Source organism: Sceloporus occidentalis, unplaced genomic scaffold (assembly GCF_023333645.1).
Source record: "Sceloporus occidentalis isolate IW3139 unplaced genomic scaffold, rSceOcc1.0.p SCAF_312, whole genome shotgun sequence".
Taxonomy (NCBI): domain Eukaryota; kingdom Metazoa; phylum Chordata; class Lepidosauria; order Squamata; family Phrynosomatidae; genus Sceloporus; species Sceloporus occidentalis.
The window spans coordinates 258,111-274,936 of record NW_028317292.1 but is presented as its reverse complement, the minus strand read 5'-3'; the positions used below and the strand labels follow the sequence as shown (position 1 = coordinate 274,936).

Genomic DNA, 16,826 nt, shown 5'->3' with positions numbered 1-16,826 from the left:
TCCAATGGAGGAGACGAAACGTCCATTGGATGTCGTCACTGATGGGTGCGGGACTTAGAAGGGCGGCTAGTTTAAAAACTGAGCACTGATACCTGTTCAGTGCTCAGTTGTTCTTACAACTAAGCTGTATGCTAACCTGTTGCCAAAACCTTCTCTGCCTGATACCCGGTGCCGACCTCTGCTTGCCTTGTGACCTTGTTGACCTCTCTGCTCCTGACCCGGATTGCCTGACCCTTCTCTGCCTGATACCCGGTGCCGATCTTTGCTTGCCTAGTGACCTCGCTCTCCTGCATCCTGGTTTCCTCACCTGTGCAAACGTAATACTAGATCAATACTGTTTTACTTCTTACCTCCAATCAGACTGGTTCTCTTTGCTACCTATGGCTGAATTCGCACATAATAATATAAAAAATGCGTCCAAGAAACCTTGTTCTTTTTGTTATATGGCCACCTGATTTACATAATCACCCACCTGATTTACCCATATCGATACCCTCGGTAATGGTACCCGAAGAAAATAAAAGATTAAGACTAATACAAAGAGCCCTACGAATGGCAAAACATAACCTACCACTTGCTCAACAACGGTACAAGAACCAGGCAGATAAACAAAGACGTAAGAGCCCTGAGTACCAACCAGGTTACAAGGTATGGCTATCCACCCGACATATGAGATTAGCCATTCCCTCTCTAAAATTGGGACCCCGTCTCTCAAAGTGCATCCGGTATTTCATACCTCATTACTCCAGCGATAACTAATCGATTGACAAAACGATCTTCACTACCTCTTCCACCCATCGCTGTCGAGGGACATCCAGAGTATATTGTTCAGGACATCTTGGATTCACGCTTCAGGGGAGGCCGTCTGTACTATTTAATCGATTGGAAAGGTTATGAGCCCACAGATCGTTCCTGGGAACCAGCATCTTCAGTTCACGCACCTACTCTGGTCTGACGGTTTCACAGGAATCACACTTCTAAACCTGGTCATATTGGTTCCCAGAGGGTACTGTTCGAGAGGGGGTACTGTCATGAACCTAGTACTCCACGCTCCCACACTGAAACGCTGCTTTGCAAGGCATCCTCCCGTCCCCTGGTCGCCGATGCGGAAACGAGCAGTGTTTCTCCAGCATCACGCCCCCACAGCTGCCGTCTGAGGTCAGCAGGAGGCGCGTCCCTCTCTCACTGCAGTCAGAGACCAGCTGAACGAACGACGCGTTGTAGCGTTGCCATGGCAACGCGTCCCACTTACTGACATTATTTTGGTGCCAAATTTGAGAACATTTAAGCTTACAACTCTCATAAACCCTTGTTGAAGTATCGGTTGAAGTTGTCTCCTGTACCCAAGCGTTCTCTATTGTTTGACCCTTCGTTTACCAGACCCTGCTCCATGGCTTTGTCTATTGATACTGGCAGCCTGCCTTGACCCTTTGCTGACCTGACCTCACTTCTGGATTTACCCTAATTTACCTCGCCTGGGTTTTTGGTGTGATTTGATTCCTGCTATATGGAACCTACTCGCTTACCAGTGCTCTGACATTTCACTCGGGTCCCACGTTGGCCAGGTGGATTCTTCAGCTGGCAGGCATTTCGGATTCTTTCTGGGCTCACTCGGTTAGGGGTGCGGCGTTCTCTGCGGGCAGTTCTGCTGCTGACATTATGTCGGCAGCAGATTGGTCTCGCGAATCTACGTTTTCGTCCTCATTCGCATGCTTCTCTTGCTCTTCTGGCTAGGCATTAAAATTGCAAAATATGAAGCCTCCTGTCTTGCTATAAAATTAGGGATTAATCTAGCCTTGGTGTAGAATTACCGCATTCGATTATAAGACGACCCTGATTATAAGACCAACCCCCAAAATCTGAATATTCATTTAAGAAAAAAGAAAAAGCCTGAATATAAAGACGACCCTATAGGAAAAACGTTTTACTAGTAAATATTAATTCATGGGGTTTTTTTTAATAAAAGCTATGATTGAGAAAAATATTATTTTGTTTATATTTCCTTTTATTTGCCAACCTGCCCCCCAGTTATGCACATCTGCCCCCAGGCTTGTCAATCTGCCCCCAGAAATGCCTTATACCCCCCTATATGCCACTCTGCCTCCCTCATATGCCTTATACCCTCCTATATGCCACTCTGCCCCATGATATGCCTTTTAACCTCCTAGTTATAAGGGAGATAAAGGCTTCGGAAGAAAATGGAACATAATGGCTTGGAACCAAAATAGGACACTTGGTAGTTTTGTAGCAGTTGTGGCTAACATTTTAGCAGCTCCAAAGCAGCTGCAGTGCCAATCCATAATGATAAAAAAGCTAGCCTTTGGCACTCCAATTGTTGAGTACTCACTTTCTTATTATGCTTAACACACCAGACAGAGCATCTTGGAATATGTAGTGTTACAGCTGGAGTATTAACTAATCCTAGCCATGAAACATGTTTGAAATAAACCACCTCATGTCTGCAGCATGCAAACTGCATCTCTGTGTCTGTGAAAGAGCAGCTGCCAGAGTGGAGGGGTGAGGGCCAGCTAGAGGGAGAGGAATTGAGCAGGCCAAACCACTCTGACAGCAAGGGCTGTACAACATTAAATAAAAGCCTTTTTTTTTTGCTGCACTCCCCTGACTGCCAGTTGTTTTCTGCCTCTATGTCTAGTTAACCTACTCTAAACAACTGACTGATGAATGATATCCACCTTCCTGGAATGAAGCTCAATAGTCAAGTGTATTTTCAACATTTTCTTTTATTGTTGGTGTTATTCTATGATTATTTTGAAACCAAATTAATTCCTCTCAAACACCTTTTTACTAACTTGAAATACAAACCCATTACACTTGATTAATTATAATTAATCTAAAATTGTTTTAAAATCTTTATGCAGAGATTTGCTTGTCACTGCTTTTAGCAGGTCAAGTATTTCTTTAGATAGTCTTCGGGATAACTGTACTTTGCCTGCAACACAAACAAAAGATTTGTGAAATTTAAGGATTTTTTATTTTGTTACTAAAATGTAAAATATTTATTTTATCCTGTCCAGTAATAAAGCCAAACATTGTATAGTCACCAATAATTTTCTCACACGCATTCATCTGAAAATGGTACAGTTACATGGCAGTGAATAATCATTCAGGCTTATCTCACGCACTTTCCATCTCTTTGCGTGCTTTTTTTGTAACACCACAATTTCCTCGTGGGCCAGTTGGTCTGGGGGCTGGTGGAGCAGCACAGGGGCCTGACAGGCACCTAATGTTATTAACAAAGGCAGTGGTATAAAAACCACAGTCGCAGGGTGTCACAACTGCAACCTGGGCCACCACTTGTCCATACGTGTGGGCCCACAGCTTTATCGCCCACCTCTGCTTTCACCGTGGAAGTAAAAGAGAGGTTGCTTACACAGTGTGCAAGTCCCACGGAGAACGATGCATGAATGAATGGAGTTAATTCATTAAGTGTTTTAGCATGTGTCAAGACTTACCTGTCGGCCGGGGAATCCGCTCCTCGCCACTACCACTCCTGCTTGCGGCAAGCAAGCAACTCAGGACTTCCAGGTCCACGCCTCCTGACTATTGGGAGAGAGCATGTGACGCATAGAAGGGGGCGCAGAGACTGACAGGGGTAGCACCTGACTGGTAGACTGGAGGGCGAGGCTGTGGGGGCATGACTTGTTTAAAAGTCTGGAATGGACTTTTTTATTATGACCTCGGCTAGTACGACTACTACCTTTCCGTGTTCAGACATGGCTTTTACGACTACCTTCTACGTGTACAGAATTTGGCTTGCTTTTGACACCTTATTTAGTAGATTCAGCCCTACTACAATTATCTACTGTTTTGCCATTTTTAAGTCAAAGACTGGTCTACTATATTACCTAACTCTGCCTGCCTTATGCCTTTGTCTCTCGTGCCCCATCTGTCCCTTTAGGGTAGGGAGTGAGGGCATAAAATGTTGAATTGCAGCAATGCTTCTTTCATGGTCTAAACATTTATGCCACTATTTGGGTGCTTGAAGCATTTACACAGCAATTAAGTGGAAGCAAATAGATTAATTCCCCACTGTAATTACAAGGAGGACACTGAGTATCATATAAATTAAATAGCATATGATAGCTGTAGTGTTGCTTTAAAAATATTGGACACTGGAAACCCGCAATCGCGTTTTCCTCCACATGAGTGTGGAGACCAGCCCCAACCCTACCTTGCTGCCCAATTGCTCCATTAAGAGCGATTGTGCAGTGTTAATCCCTTCAATGACACGATCGCATCATTAATTAAGTTAATATTTGTCCCCACAAGCTGGAGCATCAGCATTGAACAAGTTAAAAGGGTGCTTCCAGGTCAATTGCTGTTGGTTAAGTACCTGCAGCAGTTCAAAAGTGGGCTGATGATAATCAGATCACTCCTGGCCAATAGGAGTGATCTGATCATTATGGCAGCCCCTGGAAGAGAGAAGTGTCATTTAAGGTAATAATGACCCACACACAAATTATTAATAAAGTTACTGATTATTGATCGGTCTCCCTGATCAATGTCAGTGGCCTAAACTTGTCACTTACAAGTGGTCTGAAATATAATATTAAAATAGTTTAAAAATTGAAATGCGCATGTTCCAGTTTTGACTGAGAAACATGACTTATCCAAGCATGTGGGGTATTGCTGTACTCAGGGGGGGGGGGGTGTTACTGACCACAAATCAAGACCTATTTTGTTCTTTCAAATATACACATAATAAACAAGGTAAAACTGCATGTGAAGTGGATGTGAAAAATGTTTTTTTGTTAAACTTAGTTTTTTGTAAGACTGCTAGGTGCTGGTGTGGAATCGGCTGCATGGGACAGGCCAATATACCCCTAACTAGATTCCCTGAGCTGTCTAGTTTTTGGAAATGTATAGTTTTAGGGGGTTAAAATGAAATATGGGACCTCTACTGTGTCTCAAATGAGACCTGGACTCAACAAACTGATCTGTCAAAATGGTTTTCATGTTTGAAAACTGTAATTACTGTATTGGCTCGAATATAGGCGGCACCCGAATGAAGGCACACCCTTAACGTTTGGTGCTATTTTAAAGAAAAAAATTTATTTAACCCCTTCGTGACAAAGGCTGATTTTCTTTTTTGTACCCTTCGTGACAATGGCCGTTTTAAAATTTCTGCGCTGCTCGTGTTTAGCTGTAATTTTCTTCTTTCCCGTTTACTGAACCCACACAAGTTATATATTGGGTTTTTTTCAGGACAAGAAGGGCTTTCTTTAGATGACATTGTTTTGATTGTATCATATTATTTACTATTAAAAAAAGTATAAAATATGGTGAAAAATTTTGAAAAACTTCTAACTTTTAGTTGAAAAATCTTTTACTCATCTATAAAAGGTAATGAAAAAACCTGCTAAATAGATTCTACTATTTGTCCTGAGTTTAGAAATACCCAATGTTTTTATGTTTTTTGCTTTTTTCTGCACGTTATGGGGCAATAAGTACAGGTAGCGTTTTTCCAAATCTGGTAATTCTTCCCCCATGTGCCATTTCAGGTATCTTTGAAGCCGGCCAATGCAATTTACCCCATCAAATCATATATTTTTGAAACTAGACACCCCAGGGTATTTCAAATGCTAGTATTTTAACTCTTTCCATGCACTAATTCCACCACCAGTCTTTGTCAAACTTTGTGCTAGTCATTTTTTTGCATTTTTTTTCCACACACATTTTACTTCAGGTATGAATTAACAGGTTCTGGTATATGTGACTATCATAAAACCCCCCAATATGTGTTCAGCAACATCTCCTGAGTACAGTGATACCTCACATGAATGATTTTGCCTGGCTGTTTGGTGGCAAAAGGGCCACATTTGGGTCATGCGCATTTTTCAGTGTTGAACTTTGGCATTTGGTGATCCACTGTCCATGCCCTATTTGGTACATCTTTGAGCCCGGCCATTTCAGTGTGCCAAATAAAACCATATATTTTTGAAAACTAGACACCTCAGCGTATTTCAAATGCTAGTATTTTAACTCTTTCCATGCACTAATTCTACCACCAGCATTTTTTCAAAGTTTGCAGTAGTATTTTTGTGTGTATTTTTCCCCACACACCTACTTTATGTATGAATTTACAGCTCCTGGTATATGTGTTCAGCAACATCTCCTGAGTACAGTGATACCCCACATGCATGGGTTTGTCATTTTTTTGGGGAACTAAAAGGCAACATTTGGGACGTGTGCATTTTTCTAATTGGAAATTAGATGTGTGGCCATATCCCCCCCCCCCCCACCCCGTGTTATTTGGGACATTGTTGAACCCAGCCAATTCAATTTACCAATAAGCTAATGTGCTAATGTTAGGACTTGCTCACCAATTTTTTTTTTACATATATATTTAATTTATTTTTGCCTTTTTTAAATTTTTTGGAACTTGAAGGTTCCCCTGATGGTGACATCAGTGGGAAATTATTTTTACATTTTACTGTTTTTCTTTAACTATTTTTTTCTTATTATTTTTTTATTTATTTTTACTAATCACACTGTGATTAGAAAGCTGGGTTCCATTGACTTGTATGGTTGAATGCAGCACCTGTATTCAACCTGCAAGTGGAGCCAGAGTTCTCTAGAGGGTCTGGAGACCATCTAGCGAACTTTTTCAACTTCATTGTTTATTTTACAGGGCGGCCTCCATCTTGCAGTTGGCGAAAATCATTCGCAGTGGTGGTTGTGACCGCTCTCCGGAGTGGTCGCAGCCCGTCCTGGGGAAAGTGTTTGATGTCGCTGAATGCCTCCTGATCGAGGCATTTCAGCAACACCATTGAAGTTTAGGAGGTGATCGTTGATCGCCTCCTAAACACTTTTAAAACGGGCAGTGTATGGCGGACGTTGACGCCCCGGGGAAGGGCCAGACATTATTTATTTTTACTAATCACACTGTGATTAGAAAGCTGGGCTACATTGACTTACAATGTTGATGCTGACGATGTTGACGCCCAGGGGAGGGGCCAGACATGGCCCCTAGTGCCGATTGCGGTGTTGCTGAATGCCTCGAGGTTGAGGCATTACAGCAACACCGTTTGGGTGCAGAAAGCGAACGTAGATCGCTTTCTGCACCCATTTAAAGTCATGACAGTCCCGGACCGTCAATTGTCATTAAGGGGTTAAAGAAAAAATACACATTAGTGGAAGGGTAAGTATTTTGTCTAATGAATGAACAGGAATACATGTATTTTAACATTTTTAGTATCCATCAGTTTGTCAGCATATTTTATATACAGACAGAAAATCAATAGCCATTTTAAGGTCCCCCCCTTAATCCATAATGCACCTTGCAGATATGCCACTGTGACACCTGAGATATGCTTTATGCCCCCTAGACGTGCCACTCTGCCCCCCTGATATCCCACTCTGCTTCCTAGAAGTGGCCCCCAGACTTACCAATGCACCCCCAGACTCCCTGGTGTCTAGTGGGGCCAGACAGTGGACATCTGTGCGATGCACACAAACAACCTCCGCTGCCGGCACTTCAGCGACAGAGACGCACCGGCTGAAGGGCAACATCCTTCTCTCCGGCAGCCGTGGACGTCTGCGTGATGACCTCTGCTGCCGGAATTTCCGCCTATGGTGGAGCACCGGCAGCAGGGATAAATGAAAACGGAACAAAAACACGAACTGCGCATACCTGCACAAAACCACAAATATAGGCCGCACCCCCACTTTAAAGACCTAAAGTGGGGTGAAGAAAGTACGGCCTTTATTCGGGCCAATAAGGTCTTATTATTATCTTTTATTTATATAGCGCCAACAATATACGCAACGCACGTTCAATTGTAATGCGCATTTGCCAATTTTGAAACCGCAGTGCCTAAAAAAACATGTATATGCGGTATTCCTGTACCCGGGAGGGGGGGGTTATTCTGAATACAAATTACAAGTTGTTTCAATAATTTCATGTACCCATGGAAAGAAATGTACTGAAATATCGTGTTTGTATAGAATGGGTTTAACAATGAAAAAAATTGAATTTTACTGAAATGTTTAGTATAGGCTGAAATGGTTAAATCAAAAGTGTTAAAATGCCCCTAGTAAAATACTTTGGGGTGTCAACCTTAAAAAAAAAATATTGAATTTTGTTTAGCCGTTTTTCTTTTTTTGGCTATTGGGGCGCAACTCCCAGCATACCACATTTAAAAAAATCTTGTTTAGAAACAGCGATGTGCATCATTCATATTTAACCCTGTAAGTACAAAAATTAATGAAACTATCAGGCATGTGAGGTGTTTCCAAAAATATGACAAATACCTAAATAGACATTTGAAGGTTTTTTCTATTTAACTGGTTTTATATAGTTTTTATAGGTGAAACTGGAAATATTTTTTTTTCTGAAGACACGATAAGACAGAAGGGGATAGATAGGGCAGAAAGGAGAGAGAGAAGGGGTAGATAGGGCAGAAGGGAGTGAGAAGGGGTAGATAGGGCAGAAGGGAGTGAGAAGGGATAGATAGGGAGAAGGGAGTGAGAAGGGATAGATAGGGAGAAGGGAGGAAGAGGGGGGTAGATAGGGAGAAGGGGGAGGAGGTATATAGGGAGAGGGGGTAGATAGTGAGAAATGAGGGTAGTAAGAATATTGAAATAAAGAGTCAGAATGAGAGAAATGAATGGATTAATGTGTGGATGAATTGTGTGAAATAGTGAGTGACTGTAAAAGTGTTTGTGTAAATCATAGGTGTATAATTGATTTGTCAAAAAGGCAAAGATGGTATAAGCAGGGTGTTTATGGGACAAAAATGTCATAGGCAGGGTGTTTATGGGACAAAGATGGCGTACACTCGGCTGTTTGGGGAGAATGTTGACTCATGCTGGGCTGTTTGGGGGCAAAGATGGCACATCCTATGTGTGTGTAATTTGGGTGCTGGTCAGGTTCTATGTGGGCAATGTGGACGCTGGCTTTGGGGTGTGCAACCTGTGTTTTATCTATAACTTTAATGCTGAGTTTTTATGTGAATTCCAATTGATCTATACCTGCAAAGCTGGGTTTGTGTGTTAATGTGTTGGTCTATATCTGCTATGCTATGTTTCTATACATTATTTATGTTTACCTGCAAATACAGGATTTGTAGTGTTGTTTCCATGTGGTGTTTATTTGATCTATACCTTCAGTGCTGAGTTTACATGTGATTTCCATTTGATCTATACCTGCAATGCTGGGTTTGTGTGTTCTGTTGATTTATACCTGCAATGCTATGTTTCCATACATTATTTATGTATACCTGCAAATACAGGGTTTTTAGGTCTTATTCAGTTGCACGTGCTGTTTCCATGTGTTGTTTATTTGATCTATACCGGAACTACAGAGAAGTAAAAGAGAAGTATGATTTAGTGAATGAGGGGACAAAGGGACTCTGGGGATGATTATGGGGAGAGGACCTCTCAATGTCACGGCACATTGATATGTATTTAGTGGGTCTTTTTTTTTGCGGTTTGACGGCATTTTGAGCTTTCCCCAGACTTCCTTCCCCTTACTACTCCCCCCCTTTTTTATTTTTTTGTTCTTATTTTAATACCTGTTGATATTGGTCTCATGGCTTTTCAGCCTGCAAATCTCACTATACTCTCCCTCAATGCCAAGGGTTTTAGTGTGCGGGAGTTAAGGTGTCAACTCGTATGTGACGGAACCCTCCACCACTGGGGCCACTGGAGAGGCCTGAGAGCCAGCCTCCTCCCTTTTGACTATGGGCCCTGACTTTGTAAAGACTTCTGTGGCTACCCCCAGCAGTATATCATCCCATCACTTGCTGAGGGGATTATCTCCGGCAGACAGCCAGGATCTGCAAGCAGGAAGTGACCGCCATTGTTTTACTTTAATGTTGTATAAGTCAGCCCCCCCTCCCCCAGTACCACCACTACAGACATTTACCCCGGTCAAACCTTGGAACTGATTTGGGCCAGTAATAGACAGTGGAGGTTGGGACCCCTATTGTACTGTTAATCCCTTTACCCTAAACTGCATCTCAGCTAGTGACTGGGAAACAGAGGAAAGAGTGTGTCCCAGGCTAAGGGAGCACAAAAGTCAGCGAAGGTAGTCGGTCGGACTAGCCAGATCCGTGACAACGTATCTGTCACTTTTATTCAAGAAACTCATTTTAGAGGTCAGTCTCATCCCAGTTTGATAAATCGGGACTTTCCCTCTGCTTATTTCAGTAATAATCCACAGTCTAAGTCAAGGGGAGTTGCGGTGTTCTCTAGAAACTTTCCACTCAGTGATGTCACTTAACTAGTTGATCCTGAGGGCAGATTTCTTTTTGTGAAGGGGAAGGTAGCTGGCGGTACATACACGTTTGCCATGTATGGCTGGCAAAAACATTGCGGCAGCACAGTTAGTGGATTGTTGGAGAGCCCTGCAACCTACGGATAGGGATTTTAGTTTTTTCTCCATTCCTCACAAGCGATACTCTTGCATAGATTGCCTTTTTATCCTGCATTATTATTTGTCGTCCTTGGTGGATGCCAAGTATGGACCCATAACGTGGTCTGATTATGCTCCCCTTACATTGTCATTCACATTCCCTCTAACTCGCCCTACTCAAAGTGTGTGGCGGTTAAATGAGCCTCTATTATCGGATACCCTTGTTTTGGATGCAGTGGTGGTTACCCTCCGTGATTATTTTTTGACTAATTTGTCGTCGGATATCCCTATTCCCACGGTTTGAGAGGCCCATAAGTGTGCGGTCTGGGTCAGCTTATTAAATTGGGCGCTAAGAGAAAGAGAGCTTATACCCAAAAACTCAGTAATTTATACACACAAATAGAAAGGAGCGGGTTCATAAGGATACTCTGCAGGATAGCGACTTTATCCGCCTTACTGCGCTTCATGGGGAACTTGCTGCTATCCTAAATGATCAAGCCAAGAGGCACTATGCCAGACTTAAAGCCATTTATCATGAACATGGTAATAAGCTGGGAAAGTACCTAGCTAGGGCCTAGCGCAAGAAACGTCAGCAATTGTATATACCTAAAATACTTTGTTCGGGTGGTATGACACAACATCTTCCTTCGGATATCGCCAGGGAATTTGTCACCTTTTATTCAGATCTCTATAATCGCTCCCCCACTCACGACCTACCTGATACTGCAGGTGATCGCAGGTTAGCTACTCACCGTTATTTGACTTAACATATGACTAGAAAATTGATTCTGAGACATTGGAGGCTCCGATTTCCCAGGCCCTGACAGTTTGTCCCTGGGCTACTATAAAAAGTTTCTCGACATCTTGGGACCTTACCTGACAGATGTATTTAATTCCATTTTGGAGGGGGCTGCCTTCTCGGTGATCTTAGCTGCCACGATCTCGGTGATCCCGAAGGAAGGGAGGGATGTGGAGCTTTGTGGGAACTATAGGCCCATCTCATTATTAAATGTGGATCTGAAATTCTTGCTTTGCGGATGAGTCGGTTCCTTCCTGGCTTGATCCATCCGGATCAGTCAGGATTTGTGCTGGGTTGGGAGTGCAGGGATGGGACCCTTTGTGCAATCAATCTTATCCATCTGATCAAGCTCTCTGGGGCCTTTCAGAACAGGTGTGTATATATATATATATATATATATATATATATATATATATATATATATACTGAGATCATGTGATAGATCGTGTGACACTTACACTTTATTTAACTAAATTATGTGAAGGTAATTGGTTGCACCAGATCTTATTTAGAGGCTTCATAGTAAAGATGGTGAATACATATGAATATACCACTTTTTAGTTTTTTTGTATTTTTTAATAACTACTTGATGAAGATGGAGTTGCTGAAATGATTTAAACATTTTCTCATTGCATTATTTTCTACATAATGTTCTACAATTCTACAATATGTTTCCTCACTATAATCATGATAGAAATGTACTTACATATTTTTAATGGACCAAGTAGACACTTGTACAGAGTTTTATGAGTAGTGAGCTTGGTAGAAAATGCCTGGCAGCTGAGCCACTGTGCAGCTTCAAACGGGAATAAACCACTTATCTCCTGGAGACCAAGGTTTATGTCTGTGGAGATAAAAGCATTTTTTACTAACATAATACATGAATGGGACTCATGCAGAAGCAACAGTCATGCTGCCTTGTGCACCCAACAGCTCCGGCCAAGCTGTTTCTGTTGGAAGTGTCCTCTATGCACACATTACTTAAAGGAATGCCTCTGCAAAATCACACAATGTCCTAGTTAGGACCTCCCCTATAAAATGCAGCCCGACCCTTCCTCTTTGCTCAGTTGGTAATATTGTAACCAGGGGAGGGCTGGCAGCCCACGTCCTGGGGGGCAAGTCTAGTCAACTGGCCCATTGCGCCACCAAAGCGGCTGCGAGCGACATTGAAAGCGGCTGTCGTGCGGCAGTCACTCCACCGGCGCCTAATGAAATCAAAGCGGCCGGCATGCACGTACCACACCGCCCAATGGCTGTGCCTCAGCTCTTCATCCCACCTCTTTTAAGACGTGGGACAAAGAGCTGAGGCACAGCCATTGGGTCTGACTGCCGCATGATGCAGGGGCGTACCAAGAGTATTTGGCACCTGTGGCATATACTGTATGTAGCACCCCCCACACACACTTTAAAACTGCATAGTTTCTATAGTTAGGCAAACATTGACAGGGGTACAGCATTACTATTATATACTGAGGCACACATTGATGTCAATGCGTGCCTATCACTATACATTGAGCCAGACGCTGACAATACTGCACTACAACTCCTATCACTATATACTAAGCCAAACATTGATGTGGTGTAGGCCTACCACGTCAGTGACTGGTTTACTATATAGTAGGGATGCACCGAAATGAAAAGTCTGGACCTAAACTGAAGATTCAGCATTCACTTGGCCAAAACCAAAAAAAACAACAAACAACTTTTAAAATACTTTATTAAAAGTAACTCACCAAAATTAGACTAAAAAAAATCAACAATATTAATTAATTTATATATATGTGTATATATATATATATATATATATATATATATATATATATATATATATATATATATATATATAATTAACAGCAATCACAATCCTATCATGCCCAGGTTCTAGCATGTGCTGGCTGACTTAGCATGATAGGAGTGTGATTGCTGTTTGCAATATATATATATATATATATATATATTTATTCTGTCCAATAAAAGTGTTGTTAACACACCAAAGTTGGACCAAAAAAAAAAATTGATAACAGCAATCACACTCCTATCATGCCTAGGCAGCCAGTATATGCTGAAATCTGGGCATGAAAGGAATGTGATTACAGCCTCCCTATGCCATGCTATCACCCAACACTTACACATCCATGCTATCTGAAACCCTCATTCACAAACATTCAGCATAACACCCATCACTCTCACACACTATCCACTCTCCCTGAATCTTGTCCTACCTTTCTTCTGTCACTGTCACTTTTCCTCCTCCTCTTCGTTCTTCCTCTTCTTCTGTGTCCTGTCCTTCCGGTGAGCGGCAGCCGGGGTGGGCCGCCCCCCCCGCCAGGTACGCTACCGGCACGACGGCCGCATTCAACCCAGCTGCAAACTAAGCGGCTGCGTTGAATATCTGTTTGCCGGCCATCCGGCCGACCCACCGGCCCGGATTCAGGGGGGCCTGGGGGGCAATTGCCCCCCTGCCCAGCCCGCCCCTGATTGTAACATAGTGTATCTGTGACGGAACCCTCCATCACTGGGACCACTGGAGAGGCCTGACTGCCAGCCTCCTCCATATTGACTATGGGCCCTGGGTTTGTAAAGACTTCTGTGGCTACCCCCAGCAGTATATCATGTCATCACTGGCTGAGGGGATTATCTCTGACAGAAAGCCAGGATCTGCAACCAGGGAGTGACTGCCATTGTTTAAATTTAATATCAGACCCCTCCACCCCATGGTGCATAATTATGTTGTACCCTCCCCACCCAGTTCAACTACTACAGACATTTACCCCAGCCATCCCTGGGACCCTATTGTATTGTTAATCCCGTTACTGCCCCTGTTGTCTCTGGGAGGAAGATTAAGGGGGCGGTTTGTATCCCAATATCTTGTTTTTATGTTAATGTGTGTTTTGCTGGATATATCCAGCCCTGTGTGTCTAAAATAACTCAGTCTTCGTGTGGTTTTACTAGACATGGGCACCAGGGGGCTCTTCATGTTCGTCTTCGTACTCATCTTCGGAGAAAAAAAACCCTTCGTATTCCGCAAATATTCGCCCGTTCCTGTCTTCTTTTCGGGCGAATATTTGTGGACATTCTTCGTGCTCGTTTCATCTTCGTTTTCTCCCGGCTGCGTAGCAGGGGTTAATACGGGGTTAAGAACACATCGGAGCAGCAGCAGCAGCAGATGCGTTCGCGCCGTGAAGGTACGTGTGTGTGACTCTATTGGTCGCCGGAAGGGGGCTGGTCTGGCATCAACAAATGAATTGCAGAACTGCAGAATGCACCTCATTCGTTGATGGGAGGCGAGCCCCCTGCCGAAACGACCAATAGAGTTGCACACATGTACCGAGGTGTACTGTACACAATACACAATGCCCAAAACTGAGGGCCAAGTTCCTCCGAGCAGTTGTCTTGTCTGAGACCTAGACAAATGCTCCAAGGAACTTGGCCTCCTTTTTATCATACAGTCACACATCCATAGATGTTTAATAAAAGAATGGGGATTATTTTAAATTTTTAAATCGATTTTGGACCACTTGTAATAACCATGCCTAACATTTGCTACCTACTTATAATGGCATACTTTGCAACAACCCAACTTTTACTGGACAGGACTGGAAAAAAGCAGGACTGTCCACGAAAATGTTGGGTGTGTTGGCAGGTATGTCAATGGAAAAATGTTGGACAAGAACTAAAAAATAGCTTAGGGTTAATGTACGGTTATTTTTAAGATTATTAGCAGTGCACTGTTTTGGTTAAAGATGTATTATTATGTCTAAATATAATTTAATTTAAATTTTAATGGGTTTATTTAATTTTATTTTAAAGTTATATTTATTATTATTTACTTTATTATATTTATTTATAATAAATAAATAGAGGCGGTAGAGGTAGGGGTGGTGGTTTTCCCTACGAAGGAATGAGATCGCTTTGGTTTGGGAAAACCGCTCTGAGTCTTGCTGCTAATTTGGCTCTGCTTGGTACCTTGCATGCTGCTTGTGGATGGGGAAGATGCTGCTTGGGGCAAAAGGCACTTCTTTTTACTCACTGGGCTAGTAAAAGTACTAGTTGTGCTACCCTTTAACTTTGAACATGCTTCTGGTGCTTTAGGCTTTCCGTAAAAAACCATAGAGCTTGTGGGCCTAGCAGCACTACTACTGCCTGCTTTTGGTGCCTTTCCTTTACTTGATGATCCTTCAAGCAATGCTTCCCCAAATGATAAGCGAGAGCTAGGCCTACTTGGCCGACTAGACTGACGCAAAGGCTGCATCTTAGAACTGATGGTGGTGCTGGTGGTGGTGGTGGTAGATGGAGCTTGTCCCTCCTTAGTCCCAAAAGGAGGATCCATTTCAAATTTTGTGTTGTGTGTGTAGTGTAGTGTTTAAAAAAACTTTAAAAAAAAAAAGGGGGATAAAAAAATTAAAGACTTTGAATTTACACGGGCCTAAGAGCCTATCCTACTACTATGCTAAACCTAAAGCTATATTTCTTAGTATTCTAGTCTAACTCTAGGCAGACGCTCTCAAGCCCACTAAGATAAAGTGAGGTTGTTATATATAATATGATATTATTAATAGATTAGAATTACTTATATTATGGATTATAGATAGAATATAGATTATGAATTAGAAAGAATTACTTATATATATTATAGATTATGAATTAGAATTTATTATATTATGTTATTGTAGGGTATGCAGGGTTTGGAGCGTAGCGCAGTGAGACACCAGATATGTGATAGAGTCAAAACAGGCAATATCAGGAATATCAGCAAGTTTATTCCACAGAATAGAAAAAGGCATAAACTGTACCGTGTAGCAGTCCTGAGGTCAAGGGTAGGTGAAGTGTAGCAAAGTCCATTAAGCAAGCCGAGATCAAGGGTAGGAGAGGTATATCAAAGTCCAAAAACAAGCCGAGGTCAAAAGTCCAGTAAATCCAGTAAAGAGGTAACAGCATACAGGTTTCAACACAGGTATCAGCAAAACGGGTAGGTAGAGACTTGAACAATCAAGTAATGAGGCCTAGAAGCCGTGGGTTTAAATAGCCCTCTAGAAATCAGCTCCTCCCCACCAATAACAGAGACCCCTCCCCTCCTCAGTATGTACAATGGAGTAGTGACTGTCCATCACTACTCGTCCCACCCCTGACCAGGAGTAATTCATTATTGGAGGCGCCGGCCATGCCTGCCCGCCATCACTCGACGTGTGGCGTTTCTCCCGTGCGGCAGTAGGCCGCGAGCCACGTACAACGGGTGGAGACCTGTGCTGCCGACGGGGGAGTGAGGTAGGACCCTGACAGGACGCCCCACGTATGCGCGACCTCCGGGGGCGTTCCGGTGATGGTTTGCTAGGGTGTGTCACATGAAACGTGCGCACCTTGGAGGGGGCGTGCACATGTGTAGCAGGTTCCCAAGTACGTTCTTCGGGATTGTATCCTTTCCAGCTCACTAAGTATTCCAGCCTTCCGTACCTTATGCGAGAGTCCAGGATGCTGTCCACCTCGTATTCCTCATACCCCTGCACTGTGATTGGGGGTGGAGGAGTCTGTGGACTTCTATGATAGGGATCAGGAACCCATCGTTTGAGGAGCGACACATGAAAAGTAGGGTGTATGCGCCAAGTAGCGGGGAGTTCCAGACGGACTGCTGTCGAACCATACACCGCCGTA

At 43.0% G+C, this 16,826-nt stretch overlaps 1 protein-coding gene across 1 annotated transcript in view; it reads right to left on the bottom strand.

Annotated features, from left to right (window-relative positions):
* Positions 1-1,607: 1,607 nt before the first annotated feature.
* The window catches only part of LOC149274900 (telomerase reverse transcriptase-like), a 73,046-nt gene continuing 57,827 nt past the window's right edge, over positions 1,608-16,826 (bottom strand). Inside the window, exons 5-10 of the mRNA XM_089505130.1 lie at positions 11,884-12,021; positions 9,316-9,320; positions 7,517-7,591; positions 3,474-3,561; positions 2,946-2,950; positions 1,608-1,730 (exon numbers count right to left, since the gene is read on the bottom strand). Of these exons, the coding sequence (XP_089361256.1) occupies positions 1,608-1,730; positions 2,946-2,950; positions 3,474-3,561; positions 7,517-7,591; positions 9,316-9,320; positions 11,884-12,021 (434 nt within the window). The remainder of the gene's footprint in view (positions 1,731-2,945; positions 2,951-3,473; positions 3,562-7,516; positions 7,592-9,315; positions 9,321-11,883; positions 12,022-16,826) is intronic.